Genomic DNA, 21,558 nt, shown 5'->3' with positions numbered 1-21,558 from the left:
AACAAAAAAAAAACAGTCAATAAACACCTTTGCATTGATTGACGAATGATAATGCTACATGCTAACCGCTACCATGTTGTCCTGGCCGGCACTTTGGGTCAAGCATGCAAAATGTAAAATGAGCGAACACTTGCAAGGAGAAATGTTCCTCTCATCACCTCAACTTGGTTTCCACGGCAACCAAAAGGAGCGCTATATCGTGCCGGTGATCTGTCTTTTTTTTGGGTGGAGGGTAGACACTGAAATGGGGAAATTTATTTACGAAGGCTCTGACCCAGAAAGATTGTCTTTACTGCCGGCAGGAGACGTAGCCATTTATGACAGACGTCTGAATTCTGCAGCCCTCTGCCAAACAATTTCTAATCTTGGCATACGAATTAGTTGTCAGCGGACGAAAAAAATCACAAAGCGCTACGGTGGCTGGCGGACTCGTTTTCCACACGCCCTCTCTGAGTGCAGATGTGGTTTGTTATCGAGTGGAGTACTTTTGCTATTATGGGACCGAAAAAGACCCCACCGCAGGCTAGTGTTGAGCCTAAGAAGACATTCAAGAAAATGACGGTGGAGCAGAAGAAAGAGATCATCGAAAAACGTTAACGAGCTGTGCGTTTGTGTGAGTTAGCGTCCCAGTACCAGTATGCTAAGTCGACCATTGCTATGTGCGGCGAAGGGTGTTTTTGTGTTGTCTAAGCAACGGTTTCAGGCAATAGAAGAGGTGAAAAACTTCTGTTGATTTGGATTAGCAAAAAGCAGCTAGCAGGGGACATTGTGAGTGAGGGTATTATCGCAGAGAAAGCACTGACTTGGATATCATCAAGAGGCAATTACATCAATGACCATCACAAAGGTCAATAAAACGACTTTATTAGACAGTAAGGTTTATTTATTTAATTACAATACGTTTATTATACATAAAACAAGGTATATTTTGTGTAGTATTAAGGCTTATTTAGTAGAAAATCATGTGTTATGAGGACCTGGGAACGGATTATTCTATTTTTTATGGTTTCGTATGGGAAATAAATGTTCGGCAGATGAACGTTTCGCCTGACACACACTTTCTGGGAACCAATTAAGTTCGTTCGCTGAGGTATCACTGTACAGTACTTTTCAATTGCCACTGACCAGCCTTGGCGGAGGTACACCGCTGTCAGCGCTCACTTGCCCGACTTGATTGCGGCCAGTAATCCGACATCGAAGAGAGCTGAAAAGCCCCTGAACAAAATGAGACCAAGCGAGCAGGCGACTCACCCAGGTCGAGCCCGTGCTCGCGGTTCACCTGCCGCCTGAACTGGTCCATCCGAGTGTCCCTCTTGGAGTGCGGATACCACAACACCTTGTCTTCCGCCTCCATGATCGTGTCGCTCTTGTCTGTGGACATGTTGGCGTCCTTGTCCGGCCTTCACTCGACGATACGTCGCTGGTTCGGGCTGAATGCTACAAGCTAAGCTAACAGCCAGCTGCCCGGCTCGTCCCTGTACTACAGTCACAGTGGGAATTTCACGCGTGTGCTCGCGGCTGTCAAGGAAGTGCCGGGGAGGGGCGGGAGGGGGCGGGGCGGGGCGGGAAAGAGGAACCAGACACGCTCATGTGTGGTGACGTCACAAATAGGGCGTGTTCAAGACAGTGGCGATGCAAGGGGCGGGGCGATGGCCGCAAGTGCCAGATCAGATCGATGATTTAAGAATAATAATCATACATTTCATTTCTAAACGCCTTTCAAAACTATCAAGGTCACTTTACAGTCACAGGATAAGTTTGTCTGTGGGTGAGTAGCGGTTGCCACACGCGCCAGTGTTCACTCAAATAGATAGAACGTTAAAAAAAAAATAACTCAAATAGATAGAACGTTAGCTAGCTAGCTAATAGATAACTTATATAATAACAATATATTATTAATAATATAATAATTTAATAACATATGTGCTCTATAAAGATATGTATTGTAAAGTGACCTTGAGAGTTTTGAAAAGCGCTTATAATGAAATATATTATGGCTACCTAGCTATCTATCTATCTATTTGCTATGTATTAGCTATCTGGCTGGCTCGCTAGCTATCTAGCTGGCTATCTATTAGTTATACGGCTATCTAGCTACCTAGCTAGCTGTCTATCTATTGACTATCTATTGGCTATCTATTAGCTTGCTTGTTAGCTGTTTATTTATTGGAGTTACTTCCGGGTTGAGTGAACGCTGGCGCGGGTGGCTGCTCACCCACAGAAAAACATATCCTGTGACTGTAAAGTGACCTTGTATTATTATTATTATTATTATTATTATTATTATTATTATTATTATTATTATTATTATTATTATTATTATAAATAGATGGCAAGCTAGTTAGATAGCAAATAGATAGCTGGGTAGCTAGCTAGCAAGCTTGTTAGATAGCTAATAGATCAATTAAATAAAAATGTCATTTATTATGTTGGTGACATGTTACATATCACACAATGGTATACAGTAAAATATGGTTTTACACTTGTACGAAAGCAATAAAATACTACTTCCATTTTTATTTTACCCAAATTGTTTTCTTATGCAGATGACCTTTCTTTGTAACGTGTACTAAAGGTCATCGGCGGTCATCGAGGTCTTCAACGTCTCCTGAGTGTGTGAGCGCGCACGTGGCCCAACCCTCCGGGCTGTGATTGGCCGTTCGCGCTCTGGTTCCACATCGGCCGAGAGATGGCTTCATATTTTGGGGAGGTGAGGGGAGGGAGGCTGGCTGAGGGGCTGACTGCTTCCGGGTGAGTCAAGAGACTTTGACGTTGGAGGGGGTGTGCCCAATCAGGAGACATGAAGAGGAAAGTCCACCTCATTTCGTGAAAAGCTCTCCTCGCTCCTCACAACCAGACTGTTGTGACTGTCTGAAAATCATTTTGGTGAATACGCTTTAAACTGAGACAATCCGAGTGGGAACGTGTTTCGATTTCCTACTTTCAGCGAACGCAGCATTTTTTATTCGGCAAATAAATAAAAAAATAATAAAACACTAAAAAAAAAACAAAAAAATACAAATAAAACATAGACGTACATATTTTTCAAAACATGTAAAGGTGAATCGAAAGAACTTTATTGGACAGAAGATATGCCATATTTTCGTGTTTATCCATCTTTATATTTTTTTACGTTACTTACAAAACGCAAATGTGAACTTTTTAAAAAGTACGTATATATTTACATTTAAATAATAAACATAACTATTGGGGCATTAAAATAACAATAATATGCGTTTCACAACATGATCGTGACATTCTGTTCGTCCCGGAAGTCAGCGCCGGACCCTCCCACGTGATCATCTCGTGCACCCACGTCACCAGCTATCCCGGAAATAGGGTCGAGCTACAATGAAGTAATGGCTACGGTCTTCGTGGTCATTTTGACAATCGGAAATAAATGTCAGCAGGTTTTCAACTCTTCTAAGAGAACTACAAACGAGTCTGCTCGGACCTCCGTCGGCGTCACCAACGCCCCCCTAACCCCCAGCTTTCCCCGACCGGCATTTTGGTGCAAAGTAGGAAACGAATAAGTGAAAAAACAAATTGGACCAAAATGTCGCTGTTCCAATCGGCGTTGGATTTCCTCGCCGGGCCCGGCTCGGTCGGAGCCGCAAGCCGCGACCAGAACGACTTCGTGGGGCAGATGGTCGAGCTGGGCGACATGAAACTGCGGATCAAGCGGGTGATTGCGGAAGGTAAAAGGGTGACAGTCACGGTGGAATTGTGCTAACTAGCCTTTGGGAAGCTAACTTGCTAACTTGTATCCAGTTGGCAAGCAATGACAGTTACAGTCATTTAAGTTGATATTCATCGCGAAGCGATTTTTTTGCTATGATTTTAAAATGATGTACTGTACTGTAATTTTAAACTGATGATGATGATGATTTTGCAGTAATGTTGAGCTGTCTGCAAGTTGTCTTCGCGCCTCTTATTAGCGAATTCACCTGTTTACATTCACCTGTTTTTTTTAAACTTATCTTTTTTTTCGACGCACAATGTTTGTACTTGGGTCAGAACAAGACTTATTTCGAATGATAATAAAAAGAAATAAAGTGACGTGACACCGTACTGATAAGAAATAAAGCCGATGCGAAGGAGTTGAAGCGAGCAATCAATTAGGAGAAAGTGGGCAGAATGGTCATAATAATAATAAGAATACATTTCATTTTTGAAGCGCCTTTCAAAACTCTAAAGGTCACTTTAAAGTCACTGTTTTTCTGTGGGTGAGCAGCGGCAGCCACACGCGCCAGCATTCACTTGACTCTCAGATAGACAGGAAGCTAGTTAGCCAGCTAATAGTTAGCCAATAACCCGGAATAACTCAAATAGAGAGAAAAGCTAGCTAACTAGCTATTATTATTAATAATAATAATTTTGATTTATAAGCGCCTTTCAAAACTCTCAAGGTCACTTTGCAGTCACAAGATAAGTTTTTCAATGGCTGAGCAGCGGCAGCCACGCACATGCCAGCGTTCACTCAACCCGGAAGTAATTCAAATAGAATATTAAGACAAATAGATAGAAAGCTAGCTAGCAAGCCAATATATAGCTAATAGCTAGCCAGCTAGAGAGTTAGCCAGCCTGTAGCCATACTGTCGACAGCTAGATAGGTAGCAAGCCACCTAGATTGCTATATATATAGCTAGTTAGCTGATACACTGGATTATTGGCACCCAAGCACGAAGAAACAAAACCTGAACAAATTCAGGAATGGAGCTCTACATCATATTTTCAATTCCCGAATAAATTTGAGAGCTAATAGATTGATAGCTAGAGCTAATAGCTAGCTAGCTACAGCTAGGAGTGATTATGCTATATTGACATTTTAGAAAATTTGAGCTATGTGTTGTCCCTCAGGTGGCTTTGCCTTTGTCTACGAAGCTCAGGACGTCAGCAGTGGCAAAGACTACGCTCTCAAGGTCAGGGGAAACGTCAACCTTCCATCAATTCACTTTTACTTCCTCAGCTTTGATACCTTTTAACCGCCACACATTAAATTCTGCTTTTTGATTTTCCTCCAGCGACTTTTGTCCAACGAGGATGAGAAGAACAAGGAAATCATCCAGGAGGTTTGCTTCATGGTAGGCCTCAAATCTGATTTTGGATTTTGAAAATACGGGTAACATCCTCGTTATGACCGGGTTCCGTTCTGACAAAACGATCGTAAGTCAAACGGTCGTAAGTCAAAATCCATTCAAAATGGCCGACGTGACGTTTACACGACAGGATATCAATCTGTTGTTTTTAAGCAATGTTTTCTATTGAATACTATTGTATCCCGAACTAATTACAGTTCATTTATAAATGTTATAAATAATAAAAAAAAGTCTAATCTTTCGTGTCATTTTTATCATTTTATATTTTGTATTATTGATTTTTATTACTGTATAACTATACCTGTAATGTATACAAAACTGTTTACTGTACAGTTCATTTATAAATGGTTTACTTACCTTTTAGTGTTGTTTTTATCATTTTATATTTCATGTCGTTGATTTATATGTTATATTTAGATTTTTTTCGTGAGTGAAAGAAAACACTTACACGTAAAGAATACAGCTGTTGAAAAATCGCTCTCCCTGCTAACGGCCAGAAGAGGTCGCCCGACACATGCTCGGACTCAGGCAGACGCCGAAGGAAAAAAGCAGTGTACAGTACTACAGGAGATGGTATCTGCACTGTATAACTACTGTATTGAGTGTAGTCACGCAGTAGATTGCTGTGTGAGTGTGTGACATGCTGGCTGGTCAAAATTGTAGTACAGTTGCCGGCTGCGTTGCGGTGCCAGGCGTAGAATAAAATTTAAAAAAAAAGGTCTGGCGGTCGTGGTCGTAAATATGAGTTGTCGTAAATGGCGCCGGTCGTAACTCGGACGTTATCTGTATTTCACAATGTTTTTTCCTTTTGTTCATAAACTTTCTTGCAGAAAAAGCTGTCGGGACATCCCAACGTGGTTCAGTTTTGCTCCGCCGCCTCCATCGGCAAGGAGGAGTCGGACACCGGTCAGGCTGAGTTCCTCATCCTCACTGAACTATGCAAAGGTAAGTGTATTTAGTCACACGTATTTCATAATAATAATAATAATAATAAAAAGAAAGAATAAAAGAAGAATACATTTCATTTCTAAGCGCCTTTCAAAACTCTCAAGGTCGCTTTACAGTCACTGCATAAGTTTTTCTGTGGGTGAGCTGCGGCAGCCACACGCGCCAGCATTCACTCAACCCGGAAGTTACTCAAATTAATACAAAGTTTGCTAGATATTTGATAGTTAGCTAGATAGCTAGCCAGCCAGCCAGACCACTCATAGATAGCTCGCTAGATAGCTCGCCGTCCAGCTACACTGCTAATAGATAGCTTATAGATAGCTATCTAGTGCAGAGTCGTGACTTTTTGGTTGTCGCCGACGGTGACGAAACGCTTTTCCGCCCGTCTGTGGCCTCGCTGAACTTTTCCACCCACTTCCTGTTTGCTCACTCGAGCGTTTTACGACAGCTTTTCTTTCCTGATTTAATTGAACAGTAACACCATCAAATCTATCTGGATTTTTTTTGCTGATATTTGGCAGAGTAAAAAAAATTCTAGCCAATTTAAACAATTTATTTTGAAAGGAAAAAAAAACTTCCCTACCAGTTACAACACCATAGATGTGAATAACAGGCAAATCATTTGATTGATTCATATTTAATTAAACTAAACAGAGAAAATCCGCAACTCGTGATTGTTTTGCATGGGTTCTTTCACGTCATTATCTTTGTCTTATTGGAATGCGACAGTTAAAAAATATGAACTGTTCAGGTTCATAGCAGAGAATGAAGAAAAATGAAATATGATTGCGTGTCCTGTTACATTTTAGTCTACATGTGTTGCTGCGCCTTTTCTATTCCAATATTTGCTACACCCGACGCTGAATCTGTTAGCTGTCTATGGCATTTTCTGTGTTGTCCTTTCGCCTTAAGATGGCGGATATCCGAAGGCTTTATGATAGCTTTGAATACAGAATGTCATTTTCATTGTTGACAAAAAAGTGCTGCTTGTTATGAAATAAAATACTTTTAAGCAATTTGATGCAAACAAATAAAATCAAAATTTCTTGCTAGTAAGAAAAACAAAAAAACAAAATATAAATAAAAATAAATAAATAATAAATACATACATACCTACATACATACCTACATACATACATACATACATACATACATACATACATACATACATACATACATACATACATACATACATACATACACGAGTAAATACACGAATAAATACATGGACAAATATAGGGATAAACGGACAAATAAATAAACAAATAAATAAATAAATGAATAAATACATGGATAAATAGATAAACGGACAATTAAATAAATAAATACACAAGTAAATAAATAAATAGACGAATGAATGAATGAATGAATGAATGAATGAATGAATACATGGATAAATACATGGATAAACGGACAAACAAACAAATAAATAAATAAATGAATGAATAAACAAACAAATAAATACATAAATGGATAAGTAGATGAATGAATGAAAGTTGAGGGTTCATATTTTGAAGTCAAGGAACCACAATAAAGCGCCATTGCACTCTAGTCCTGCAGAGGGTGCTATATGCCAAATACAGTCGGTCTTCTGCGTTTCACGATACCGACATAAAACACGGCAAGGACAATATTCGAACCCCCGCAAATGTTTCATCTCGCCCTCAGGCCAACTGGTGGACTTTATGCGGCGGGTGGAGCAGCGCGACCCCATCTCCTGCGACACGGTGCTCAAGGTTTTCTACCAGACGTGCCGCGCCGTGCAGCACCTGCACAAACAGAAGCCCCACGTCATACACAGAGACCTCAAGGTGGGACGCAAGTGACCCCCAAAAAAAAAGAAGAAAAAAAAAATCACGTTACATAAGCAGTCGTAATTTCTGCCTAATTCATCCTTTCGCTTCATTTGTCCACGGCGGAAGTTTAAAACGGGCGCTTGCGCCACTATCTCTCGTTTGCAGATTGAGAACCTGCTGATTAGTAACCAAGGCACCATCAAACTGTGCGACTTTGGCAGCGCCACCAACGTGGCGCATTACCCCGATTACAGCTGGTCGGCACAGAAGAGGTCCATGGTGGAGGACGAGGTACGTGCGCGGACTCGCGCGTCTTTGACATCGCTCACGGTTCTTAGTAAACAGCCGCACTTGTGTTTTTAAGGATGATGGTAATAAACAAAAATAAATAAATAAAAATGCATTTTTGAGGGGGAAAAAAGGAGAACAGCAGCTCGGATCAAGCTAAATCAAACAGGAAAAGGATGCAATGCTTGATTGGGGGAAAATTAAATTCATGCCAAAATATATATTTTCACATTTTAATTTATTCATTATATATATATATATATATATATATATATATATATATATATATATATATATATATATATATATATATATATATTTTTTTTAAAGAAAAAAAATATGTATTTTTTTCCAAAAAAACGTATATACAGTATTTTTTTTTTTCTTTAAAAAATATATATATACATGGATTCTTTTTTTAAGAAATTTTTAAGAAATATATATATATATGGATTATTTTTTAAGAAATATATATATATATGTATATTATATATATATATATATATATTTTTAATATATATATATATATATGGTTTATTTTTTAAGAAATATATATATGTATGGATTATATTTTTTCAAAGAAAAAATATATATGTATGTATACATTTTTTAAGTGCGTGCATATATATATATATATATAATATATTATATATATATCGATATATATATGTATGTATAATTTTTTTATATAAAAAAAAATATATATATATATATATATATATATATGTAATTAATTATCTACTTCATATTTTATAATGCTTAAATGCAGTTTTTTTTGTATTGCATTTTATATTATAGAATTATGTTATGTATAAATTATAGATTATGATGAATGCCTAAAAATTGATGTCATAAAATCACTTTTATTAATCAAACTCATCATCAAATTTTATTCAATCCATTTATGCATTGGTCCTTTCTTTTATTGTCATTTCGCTCTATATTTTTGATTAAATATTTTTAGACTGTAAATGGTAATTATTACTCTGGGAAATGTCATTATTGTAATGATTGACTTCTAATCTAATCTGTGATTCATAAATCTATTTTGTGATACAACATTGTAGCTACATACCGATAATTAATATATTCACAAGAAACTTGATTCATGAGACACCGCAAAAAAACAGCTTATTTGATTCATTTGAATGCTTTCAAATTTTGGAACTTTATCAGTAAGAATAATGTAAACAAAACAGTTTTATCCAAACGACAAGATAAATTCTTTAGCAACTTCATTCCCATAAAATGACCGTTAAGCCCCGCCCCCTTTGATCATCGCATCCGCCGGAGAAATTGACATTGACAAACACCAGACCCTTTTGATTGAATAATCCAGCTGGCAGTCCAGGATGTTTTGACCTCCTTCGAGATGCGCCTCCGAGATTGTCTGTGTGTCGACAAGCTCTCGCACAAATCACTCACGCTAATCGCCATCTGCGCGTAGCGTGTAGAATGATAGTTTTATTAGACCCTCACATGTGCTCTTCTCATTTCAGCCATCTTGAAATGACTGTTATTTATTGTCGACCATTTTTGGTCTAGTTTTTACTCGTTTTAAAGGACAACCGACACCATTGTTTTTGTTTCCTAGCTGACATCAGAAAAACGTATTATAGCATCTAAAAAAATACCCAAAACACGCAGGCTGATATTTTTAGTCAAATGCAAAACAGCAATAAAAATGACTTAGTGTCCCAAAACTGCCCTAAAATGAGCTCGGAAACTGGGCGGATTCAGAAAGTCCCGCCCCCTTGTTCGTGATGTCACGATTTGTCACACACTGCCTTGCTCCAGAATCAAAACAATGGCTTCGGAGGATTCAGATAAGGAAAAGATGCTTTCTATTGCTATTTTCATAAAACAGCAAAATCCTTCCCCTCACCGCAATAGTGGGGTGAGATTCAATTTAGATCGTTCGTACAATAGACTGCTTAGGCAACATAGCCTTAGTTATGCTGATGAGGTGATACCAGGGCAAATTGGGCAATCAGGCCAGTCGTCAGACAGGGTAATAGAAGCAATCAGTGGAGCCACAGGGATTAGTCCTCTGCTCCCCCCCAACCTGAGAGCAGGGACCTATCATAGCAGAGTCCGGCACCGCCACGTCTGGACAGTAGGGTCATATAACGGGCTGAAACTACCAGTAAGACTTGAGTTTGCTGACGAAGCTTCTTGGATAAGAGGCGAAACGTCCGACACCTTCAAAGAAGTACAGATGATGGCTGAAGAAACCTTTTCACCGATGGACCATTCCTGTACGACTGAGAGCTTACACAGACGAAGATGCTTTCTTGTTACTCATCCAGTTCTGAATATGATTCAAATAGTTCTGAAGAGGAAAGCATAAATGTTTGCAATCGACGAAAGAAGTCCTTCCGGATCAATTCCAGCCGTCTGGACTCCAATGTAGCGCCCAGAAAATGCACAAGATGGCGCCCAAGGTCCGTTGGAAATGGGCTGATTTGTCCGCTGGGAATTTGTGTCAACTTACACCTTCTTTATGCGTGTTATCGCAATTAGCTGCGACACACACACGTTATTTATGTCGTTTTTCTTCTAATTTCGCTATCAACACGGAGCTTTCAGACAAAAAAAAGTACTCAAAATGCATTGTGTGTCACTTTCTCGGTCTGGGGCGTTCCCTCCGTGACGTCACTACGGACATCATCATCAACTCAAAAACAAGACTTCCGGAATATTCAGTGCGAGTCTTAAAACGTAAAATATAGCAACATGCGGTGGAATCTTTGTAAAATACGCTCAGTAGAAGTGATTTGACAAATTATGGACGCAACTTGTCCGGAGGTGTCTGTTGTCCTTTAAAACATTCCAGCCTCAGCGTTGCGCTAATTCAGTCAATTAGCTTCCTCTTTTCATGTTGTCATTTTTTGCTACATGTTAGCATTGTCCCAATCTGCTCTGCTCATTTTAATTGCAAGGGGCCCGAGTTGGTGACGTTATGGCCCATCCAAGCCCCCCTCCCCAAAATTTAGTTTAGGAACATAAAATAGAAGATCCCGATTCTCGCTGAGCTCTTACTTTGTTTTTTTTCTGTGTGTCTGTGTCTCCATTTCAAGATTACAAGAAACACCACTCCGGCCTACCGGACCCCGGAAATGATCGACCTGTACTCCAACTATCCCATCAATGAAAAGCAAGATATCTGGGTCAGGCCTGCCGTTAAAATGAATTTATGTCTAACTAGTTTAGCTAAACACTGGTTTATGCCGATTTTCCGATGGATCCACGTATTTCACTTCCTAACGGACGTCCGTTCCTCAATGTGACAGTCGATGGGAGCTTCAAAATTAAATTAGATGAGCCTTTGTTTTATGGTATTATTTTGAGTGAACGTACATCATTCATCGTATTTTAGGGGGAAAATATAATAAATCAATGTAAACATTGTTATTTACCTAGCTAGCTGTCTATTTGCTGTCTCTTAGCTGGCTATCTAGCTGGCTGTCTGTCTAGCTAGCTATCTATGAGCTATCTAGCTAGATAGCTATCTCGTTAGCTATCTATTAACTAGCTATTAGCTATCTAGCTATCTGTCTGTCTCGCGAGCTATCTATTAGCTATCCAGCTAGATAGCTATCTCGCTAACTATCTATTAACTAGCTGTTAGCTATGTAGCTGACTGTCTGTCTAGCTTGCTATCTATTAGCTAGATAGCTATCTCGCTAGCTATCTATTAACTAGCTATTAGATGGCTGACTGGCTCACTCGCTAGCTAGCTATTAGCTATCGAGCTAGATATCTAAAATAATAATACATTTCATTTATAAGCGCCTTTCGAAACTCTCAAGGACACTACAGTCACAGGATTTTTTTTTTTTTGCGGTTGAGCAGCGGCAGCCACACGCGCCAGCGTTCACTCAACCCGGAAGTAAAATAAAGTTAAAGAACATTTTAAAAAAATCTCACTAGCTAGATAGATAGCGAGTCAAATGTTTTTATTTTTGTTTTGGTTGAGTGAATGCTGCGTGTGGCTGCCACTGCTCGCCCACAGAAAATAAAACATAACCTACGACTGTAAAGTGACCTTTAGAGTTTTGAAAGGCCATTGTTTTGATTCTGGAGCAAGGCGGTTTGTGAAGGAGTATCCTGGCGTGACATCACGAACAAGGGGGCGGGGCTTTCTGAATCTGCCCAGTTTCCGAGCTCATTTTGTGGCAGTTTTGGGACACTTTAAGTCCTTTTATTGTTGTTTTGCATTTGACTAAAAATATCAGCCTGGGTATTTCACTTTTGGCTATTTTAGATGCTATAGAACGTATTTCTGATGTCAGTTAGGAAACAAAAAAAATGGTGTCGGTTGTCCTTTAATTTGTCCCGTCCTGCACAGGCCCTGGGCTGCATCCTCTACCTGTTGTGCTTCAAGCAACACCCGTTCGAAGAAGGCGCCAAGTTGCAAATCGTCAACGGGAAGTACTCCATACCGCAGAACGACACCAAGTACACCGTCTACCACAACCTCATTTGTAAGGACGTAGCATCCGGCTACAATCGCTACTCGGAATACGCGGCGACGTTGTGGGCTTCACGTCCTTTCTATTCGTTGCAGGCTCCATGTTGAAGGTGAACCCCACGGAGCGGATGTCCATCACCGAAGTGGTCAACCAGCTTCAGGAAATCGCGGCGGCGCGAAACGTCAACCCAAAGTCTCCCGTCATGGAGGTAATGTCACCTTTTGCATTCTAATGATGACCGTCAGATGCTAGTTTTGAGTCACTGATAGATAGCTAAACGATAGATAGCTAGATAGCTAGCAAGCCAGCTAATTTATAGCTAATAGAAAGTAAGGTAGCTAGCTAGCTAATAGGTACAGTAATGTCTCATTTCTAAGCACCATTCAAAACTCTCAAGGTCACTTTACAGTCACAGGTTACAGTCGCTAATAGATAGCTACCTAGCCAGCTAGATAGCTAAATGATAGCTAGCTAGATAGCTAAACGATAGATAGCTAGAGAGCTATCAAGCCAGCTAATTTATAGCTAATAGATAGTTAGGTAGCTAGCTAGCTAATAGATACAGTAATAATATGTCTCATTTCTAAGCACCATTCAAAACTCTCAAGGTCACTTTACAGTCACAGGTTACAGTCGCTAATAGATAGCTACCTAGCCAGCTAGATAGCTAAATGATAGCTAGCTATATAGCTAAACGATAGATAGCTAGAGAGCTATCAAGCCAGCTAATTTATAGCTAATAGATAGTTAGGTAGCTAGCTAGCTAATAGATACAGTAATAATATGTCTCATTTCTAAGCACCATTCAAAACTCTCAAGGTCACTTTACAGTCACAGGTTACAGTCGCTAATAGATAGCTACCTAGCCAGCTAGATAGCTAAATGATAGCTAGCTAGATAGCTAAACGATAGATAGCTAGAGAGCTATCAAGCCAGCTAATTTATAGCTAATAGAAAGTAAGGTAGCTAGCTAGCTAATAGGTACAGTAATAATATGTCTCATTTCTAAGCACCATTCAAAACTCTCAAGGTCACTTTACAGTCACAGGATACAGTCGCTAATAGATAGCTACCTAGCCAGCTAGATAGCTAAACAATAGTTATCCACATAGCTAGCGAGCCAGCTAGACAGCTAATAGATAGCAAATAGATAGTTAGGTAGCTAGCTAACTAATAGATACAATAATAATAATAATACATTTCATGACTAAGCACATTTCAAAACTCTCAAGGTCACTTTACAGTCACAGGATACAGTCGCTAATAGATAGCTACCTTGCCAGCTAGACAGCTAAATAATAGCTATCCAGATAGCTAGCTAGACAGGTAATAGATAGCTAGTAGATATCAAATAGATAGCTAGCGAGCTAGAAGATACAGTAATCACCTCTTGAAGCCCATCCTTGGGGCTTTCGGGCCATTGTGAAGATAAGTCGCAATCCTGATCCCAAATCGGTGAGCAAATCCTCCGCCAAAATTGCGATTTGTTTTAATCCGATTGCGGGATCAGAAAACCTGACATTTTGGAGCCGTTTTAGCCACGGTCAACTGCTGATATCATTGAAATGCGTCAGCAAAGCATAAACTCTACAGCCCATTCGTTTTATTTTTATTGGTTTTATAGGTTGTTGGTTCCATCCTTGGCCCATGTGACCACGTCCAATTTTCCTCAAGCAATATACCGAATCCCCAGTTGCTGCTAATGCTACGACATCTTTGGGGTCAATGTGAAATGGCCGAGAAGCCCTTTGAGTGCCTTAATAGGTGGCTAGTTTTATAATAATAATAATAATAATAATAATAATAATAATAATAATCTTCATCATCATCATCATAACAATACTAATACTACTACTACTACTAATAATAATAATAATACATCAAAACTCTCAAGGACACTTTACAGTCACAGGATAAGAACAATGTTTTTCTGCGGGTGAGCAGCGGCAGCCAGACATGCTAGCGTTTACTCAACCCGGAAGTAACGTACACACATTTAACTCAGAATTCCGACTTTTTAACTCAGAATTCTGACTTTTTAACTCAGAATTCCGATTTTTAACTCAAAATTCTGACTTTTTAACTCAAAATTCTGACTTTTTAACTCAGAATTCCGATTTTAACTCAAAATTCTGACTTTTAACTCAGAATTCCGACTTTTAACTCAGAATTGTGACTTAATGGAAAATTCCGACTTTTAACTCAGAGTTTTGACTTTTAACTGAGAACTTTGACTTTTGACTCAGAATTCCGACTTTTAACTCAGAATTCCGACTTTTTAACTCAGAATTCCGACTTTTAACTCAGAATTCCGACTTTTTAACTCAGAATTACGACTTTTTAACTCAGAATTCTGACTTTTTAACTTAATAATAACAATACAATTCATAGTCCGGAAATTACGGTAGTTTTCAAATCTGAAGTCGAAAATAATGACTCATGGAATTTCACAAATTCGATTTGCTTTTGCGGGCCAAATACAATGATGTGACTGGCCAGATTTGGCCCCCGGGCCTTGACTTTGACACCTGTGGTCTTAAGCCCAAGCAAAAAAAAAAAAAAATGGACGTTCACACCAGCTTGTATTGTTGCCGCCCCCCATATTACTGGAGAGCGAGTAGATCTCCAGGGAAAGAAGGCTAATCTGATTAGCGCTAGCTAAGAAGGGGTTTCCCTAGTGGCTGTAAGAAGATTATTGTTCTCCGCCTCCCGCTGAACGTACTCCTCAGACGTTCCACCGACCACAACGATGACCGGGAGGAAAACAGAGTAAAGATCGTCGATCCTCCATTTTTATTTCAAGTGGATCAAGGGCGCCATGTTGACCTCGTATTACTGCTGGCGTCCTGTGTATGACGGCTATAAATGTCTGCAGCTACTGGAGCAGAACGGCGGTTTCGGAAGTAACGGGGCGGCGGCGACGACAACCACGCCGACGGCGGTGGCGCCCTCCTCGCAGATACAACACAACAATGCAGGTGAGTCAGGCTTTTATTGACATTTTTTTGACGATGTTCGCAGCTACCACCATGAAAAAAAAACATTTCCATATTCACAAATGTGATAATGAAAATTATCGGAATTCTGCGAGTCGGTGCGGGTTTTGTGCGATCATGACTTATTTGTAAAAAAAAAAAAAAAAAACACACACACAAAATAAAAGTAAATAAAAGGCAAAGTAAATAAAATAAAAGGCAATGTAAACAAAATAAAAGCCATTACATTAAAGAAATTCAAGTTATATTACATTAAATAGAATTAAAGTAAAATAAAATAAAAAAAATCATAATTAAATCATTTTAATTGATTAAAAAATAAAAACCATTTGTGCAAATGCTTTTATGATATTTATCGAATGTTATGCATTTAACAAAAATAAATATCTGAATTTATTGTACGGTAAAATCTGGAAAAAAAATACAAAATAAAAGTAAATAAAATAAAACGCAAAGTAAATAAAACAAAAGCCATTACATTACATGAAATAAATAAAAGTTGTATTTACTTAAATAGAATTAAATTAAGTAAAATAAAGTAAAATAAACAACGAATATATAATTACATCATTTTAATTGATTAAAAAATAAAACCATTTATGCAAATGATTTTATGACCTTCATAGAATATATTTCAAGAAAATGTTATGCATTTAACAAAAATAAATATATGAATTTATTTCTAAGGTAAAATCTGGAAAAAATACAAAATAAAAGTAAATACAATAAAAGTTAAAGTAAATAAAACAAAAGCCATTACATTACAAGAAATAAAAAAGAGTTAGATTAAATTAAATATAATTAAATTAAGTAAAAGTAAAATAAAAGTAAAAAAAATATATAATTAAATCATTTTAATTTATGCAAATGATTTTATGACATTCATAGAATATATTTCAAGAAAATGTTATGCATTTAACAAAAATAAGTAAATAAATAAATATATGAATTTATTTGAAAGGTAATATCTGGAAAAAATACAACATAAAAGTAAACAAAATAAAAGGCAAAGTAAATAAAACAAAAGCCATTACATGAAATAAATAAAAGTTATATTAAACTAAATAGAAATAAATTAAATTAAGTAAAATAAAATAAAAAATATATCATTAAATCATTTTCATTTATTAAAAATAAAACCAATAAGACCTGAAACTGGCCACTTCCAGGTTCAATTTGAAGTCGTTTTTGGACACTTTAAGTCATTTTTATTGTTTTTTTTGCATTTGATTAAAAATATCATCCTGCGGGTTTTGGGTATTTTAGATGCTATAAAACGTTTTTCTGATGTCAGTTAGGAAAAAAAAAGTGGTGTCGGTTGTCCTTTAAGGCATCTACGATCCTGACCAGTCGGGCAGTGGCTTCCTGGACATCCTCAAAGGAGGAACGGAGCGCATCCTCACCAACATCAAGGATACCTCCTCCAAGGTCATCCAATCCGTAGCCAGGTAACATGCTCGTATCGTTGTCTCCGATAAGAAGCGGTCTAGTCTGTTTTTAGATTGATATGATGCTTTTCGGAATACGTCATCCGATATAATGTGGACGTCATCGCAGCAAATCACTCCGTTATAATATTAAACCGTAAATTGCACAAATTTGAACGGGACCGATGGAGAATTTTTTTTCCTCCGGGAAACTACGCAGAGGAATTTTGTTGAATTTTGGCCCCTTGCTCACAACCTTTGGAAATTTCATGCAATTCATTGTTGCCAGCCTTTTGCATTTGTTTTTGTTTTATTTGTTGTGTTCTTTTCTCCTGTGTGTCCATATCCATCACTATGTCTCCGTCTCCTAGCAACCCAAGGTAAACATTAAGCATCGGCCAAGCTCCTGTAGTTTAGTGTGTTTGATTTAGATTTTGAGTTCAGCTCCGCTACATTTCTACGGGCTGCCAAATAACCGCTAATTCGTGCTAACATCGCTCGTACCGCACTGAGTTTTGAATTCTCGCTCGCACAATTGCGAGTCAGACTGTACTACAGACTGTGGTACGACATCATGTTGTCTCCTTTAAAGGACAACCGACACCATTTTTTTTTTGTTTCCTAACTGACATCATAAAAACGGTTTATAGCATCTAAAATAGCCAAAACACGCAGGCTGATATTTTTAGTCAAATGCAAAACACCAATAAAAAATGAATAAAATCAATAAAAAAATAAAAATGTCCCAAAACTGCCACAAAATGAGCTCGAAAACTGGGGAGATTCAAAAAGTCCCGCCCCCTTGTTCGTGACGTCACGCCAGGGTACTCCGTCACAAACTGCCTTGCTCCAGAATCAAAACAATGGCTTCAGATTCGGAGTGAAGATGCTTTCTTGTGACTCATCCAGTTCTGAATATGATTGAAATAGTTCTGAAGAGGAAAGCATAAATGTTTGCGATCAATGAAAGAAATCCTTCCGTATCAATTCCAGCCATCTGGACTCCAATGTAGCGTCCCAGAAAATGCACAAGATGGCGCACAAGCTCCGTTGGAAATGGGCTGATTTGTCCGCTGGGAATTTGTGTCAACTCACACCTTCTTTATGCGTGTTACCCAATTGGCTGTGACACAACAACGATTCACCATGGCGTTATTTATGTAGTTTTCCTCCTAATTTCGCTATCAACACTGTGTTTTCAGGCGAAAAAAAGTACCCAAAATGCATTGTGTGTCGCTTTGTCGGTCAGGGGCGTTCCCTACGTGACGTCACTTTGGGCATCGTCATCAACTCGAAAACAAGACTTCCTGAATATTCAGCACAAGTCTTAAAATGTAAAATATAGCAACATGCGCTGGAATCTTTGTCAAATGCGCTCAGTAGAAGTCATTTGAAGTAATGTTACAAATGGACGCAACTTGTCTGAAGGTGTCGGTTGTCCTTTAAATACGAAGAAGCAAATTGTGTCAATGCATGGATGATTGCTAACCAAGCAGTGTCCTAACTGGCGTCATATGCCTCTGATCAAATAATTTAGCGGATTATCTCGCAAAGCTTGTTCAATTTTTTTTTTGCGTGACTTTGATTACTAAATAAATGAAATGATTCTTTGATTAAAAAAAAAATACAACAACGCTTCTTTTCTAGGTCAAATTATTCTATCAAAGCAATATTAACTCATTCACTGCCAGACAATGTGCAAAAAATGTGTCCACTCCAGTGACAGGGTTTTTATCATTTTCAGTCAAAATACATGACCCACAGAATATTGACTTTTGGGACAACGTAGCATTTAGAGAGCTAACAGAATTTCACTTAGATGTCACGGTACAAAAATAAATCAATAAAAGACACCTTAGCAGTGTCAATTAACTCATTCACTGCCAGATGTGCAAATGCGTGCCCACTCCATTGCCAGGGTTTTTGTCATTGTCACGTAAATTCCGGGACCCACATAATATTGAGTTTTAGGACTGCATAAACATTCAATTCAGTGTAAGAAACCTTAGCCTCTCTACTTTCATCAGAAAAAAAAGTTAATTCCTAAATTATATGGTTCTGGAGTTATTGGTGCTTGAAATGGGGGCAGATGTACAAAATGACATATAATACATACATATTTATTTACTGTATAATAATAATAATAATAATTATTATTATACATTTCCTTTCTTTCAAAATTCAAGGTCACTTTACAGTCACAGGATCGGTTTTTCTGTGGGTGAGCAGCGGCAGCCACACGCGCCAACATTCACTCAATTCGGAATACCTCAAATAGATAGAAAGTTAACTAGCTAGCTAATAGTTAGTATATGGCGCTTTCACAACAGCTGAAGCTGTAACAAAGTATAACAAGGAAAAAAGCTATCTAGCTATCTAATAGAAATCTATTCGCTATTTATTAGCTATCTAGCTAGCTTTCTATCTATTCGAGTTACTTCCGGGTTGAGTGAACACTGGCGCGTGTGGCTGCCCTTGCTCACCCACAGAAAAACGTATCCTGTGACCGTCAAGTCAACTTGAGAGTTTTGAAAGGTGCTTATAAATGAAATGTATTATTATTAAAAAAGAGAAGTGCTGCCCCTTGTGGAAGGAAAAAAATATTGCCAGAGGTCTGCCTAGCGCTTTATCCGCACCCCAACAAGAAAATACAACACCCAAACAAATTCCGCAATAGTGCTCTCCCTCATATTTTCAATTTCTGAATAAATTTGTGAATGGCAGTGAATGAGTTAACAGGTTTCAGAGCTCGAGGCTAACATCTTTTGCTCCAGTGAAACCAGTGCGCGTTTTCAATTACAGCACACACACACATGCAGCTGCCAATCCTGAAAAACGTATTACCTGATGCATTTCATCTGAATTTCATAATTGATTTCATAAAGAAAAAAATGAAGTATTCACCCCGCGTTTTTTGACCTCTGCGACCTTGCGGTTTCTGTTGCAGCTACGCCAAAGGTGATCTGGACATATCCTACATCACCTCCAGAATAGCAGGTCAGCAACAAGACCTCAACCGTGCATCGTTTGGTTCCCATTTTCACATGCAAAAAAAATATCACATTTATTTGCGCTTTTTATTTTTATTTTTTTAATGTGTGTGTGTGTAGTCATGTCGTTTCCGGCGGAAGGGGTGGAATCTGCGATCAAGAACAATATCGAAGATGTGCGCCTCTTTCTGGATTCGCGCCACCCGGGTCACTACGCCGTCTACAACCTCTCCAGACGCTCCTATCGGCCGTCCCGCTTCCACAATCGGGTAAGAATGCCTTCGGGCACACGTTACATCCCGGTTGGCGCTTAGAAATTAAATGTACCATTAGCTATTTACTAGCTAGCTAGCTTGATATAGCGCTTTAACAGCAGCTGAAGCTATCCAGCTGACTACCTAACTAGCTATCTATTTGCTATCTATATGCTATCTATTAGTTATCTAGCTGCCTAGCTATTAGCTAGCTAGCTATCAATTATCTAGCTAGCTATTAGCTATCTGGCTTTATAACTGGCTATCCATTATTCATCTAACTGGCTATTAGCCAGCTCGCAAACTTTCGATCTATTTGAGTTACTTCCAGGTTGAGTGAATGCTGGCGCATTTGGCTGCCGCTGCTCACCCACAGATCCAGTGTCTGTAAAGTGACCTTGAGAGTTTTGAAAGCTGCTTACAAATGAAATGAATTATTATTATTATCAGTAGTAGTAGTAGTAGTAGTGGTAGTAGTATTAGTAGTATTAGTATTAGTATTATTAGTATTGGTATTAGTGGTAGTAGCAGTAGTTGTATTAGTATTATTTGTATTATTATTAATATATTATTATTGTATAGTTTGTATTATTATAGTATTATTTATTATTAGTAGTATTAGTATTAGTATCAGTATTAGTATTAATATTAGTATTAGTATTCGTATTATTATTAGTATTATTAGTGGTATTATTATTGGTATTATTAGCATTATTATTATGATTATTATACAGCGGCGGTTGTATTCGATTGTTCCGAAACACACCCCGATTCTTTTCTTTCCCAGGTTTCCGAATGCAACTGGCAGCTGCGGCGTTCTCCCAACCTGCGCAGTCTCTACGGCGTCTGCAAGAACATGCATCAGTGGCTCAAACAGGACCAGAGGAACGTCTGCGTGGTCCACTGCCTGGTAAGCAGAAGCCAAAGCGCAAGCGACTGTCCTCGTGTGTCTTCACGTCGTCTGTTTTGGCCTGCAGGATGGCCGGGCGGCGTCCTCCGTGGCCGTTTGCTCCTTCCTGTGCTTCTGCCGCCTTTTCACCACGGCCGAAGCGGCAGTCTACATGTTCTCCATGAAACGATGCCCGCCCGGAATTGCTCCCTCTCACAAAAGGTGCCGACATCGCACGTCGTCTTAATTCACACGCAATTATCTCATGATGCTACCAGCAAAAGTTTGGTTTGCTGATGAAGCCTCTTGGATGAGAAGCGAAAGGTCCGACACCTTCAAAGAAGTACAGGTGACGCTGAAGAAACCTTTTCATCGATGCTGTAAAGGCAGCCACTC

The 21,558-nt window shown here is 38.6% G+C and overlaps 2 protein-coding genes across 4 annotated transcripts in view; one reads left to right on the top strand and one right to left on the bottom strand.

Annotated features, from left to right (window-relative positions):
- The window catches only part of aacs (acetoacetyl-CoA synthetase), a 29,363-nt gene extending 27,841 nt beyond the window's left edge, over positions 1–1,522 (bottom strand). For all 3 annotated transcript variants that reach the window (XM_088993473.1, XM_088993474.1, XM_088993475.1), the window contains exon 1: positions 1,252–1,522. In XM_088993473.1, coding sequence (XP_088849599.1) covers positions 1,252–1,381 — 130 coding nt within the window. In that variant the 5' untranslated portion in view covers positions 1,382–1,522. The remainder of the gene's footprint in view (positions 1–1,251) is intronic.
- A 1,812-nt stretch (positions 1,523–3,334) lies between these two features.
- Positions 3,335–21,558, top strand: part of gak (cyclin G associated kinase) — a 32,353-nt gene continuing 14,129 nt past the window's right edge. Inside the window, exons 1-15 of the mRNA XM_088993472.1 lie at positions 3,335–3,698; positions 4,861–4,922; positions 5,025–5,084; positions 5,930–6,044; positions 7,716–7,858; positions 8,009–8,134; positions 11,212–11,301; positions 12,483–12,618; positions 12,702–12,814; positions 15,482–15,584; positions 16,933–17,050; positions 19,977–20,026; positions 20,140–20,288; positions 21,061–21,183; positions 21,251–21,384. Coding sequence (XP_088849598.1) covers positions 3,557–3,698; positions 4,861–4,922; positions 5,025–5,084; positions 5,930–6,044; positions 7,716–7,858; positions 8,009–8,134; positions 11,212–11,301; positions 12,483–12,618; positions 12,702–12,814; positions 15,482–15,584; positions 16,933–17,050; positions 19,977–20,026; positions 20,140–20,288; positions 21,061–21,183; positions 21,251–21,384 — 1,664 coding nt within the window. The 5' untranslated portion in view covers positions 3,335–3,556. The remainder of the gene's footprint in view (positions 3,699–4,860; positions 4,923–5,024; positions 5,085–5,929; positions 6,045–7,715; positions 7,859–8,008; positions 8,135–11,211; positions 11,302–12,482; positions 12,619–12,701; positions 12,815–15,481; positions 15,585–16,932; positions 17,051–19,976; positions 20,027–20,139; positions 20,289–21,060; positions 21,184–21,250; positions 21,385–21,558) is intronic.

The sequence above is a fragment of the Hippocampus bargibanti genome, linkage group LG04 (genome assembly GCF_051943395.1).
Source record: "Hippocampus bargibanti isolate YZ-2025 linkage group LG04, ASM5194339v1, whole genome shotgun sequence".
Lineage (NCBI taxonomy): Eukaryota > Metazoa > Chordata > Actinopteri > Syngnathiformes > Syngnathidae > Hippocampus > Hippocampus bargibanti.
The sequence above is the reverse complement of the archived record's forward strand: the minus strand, read 5'-3'. Positions and strand labels throughout refer to the sequence as shown.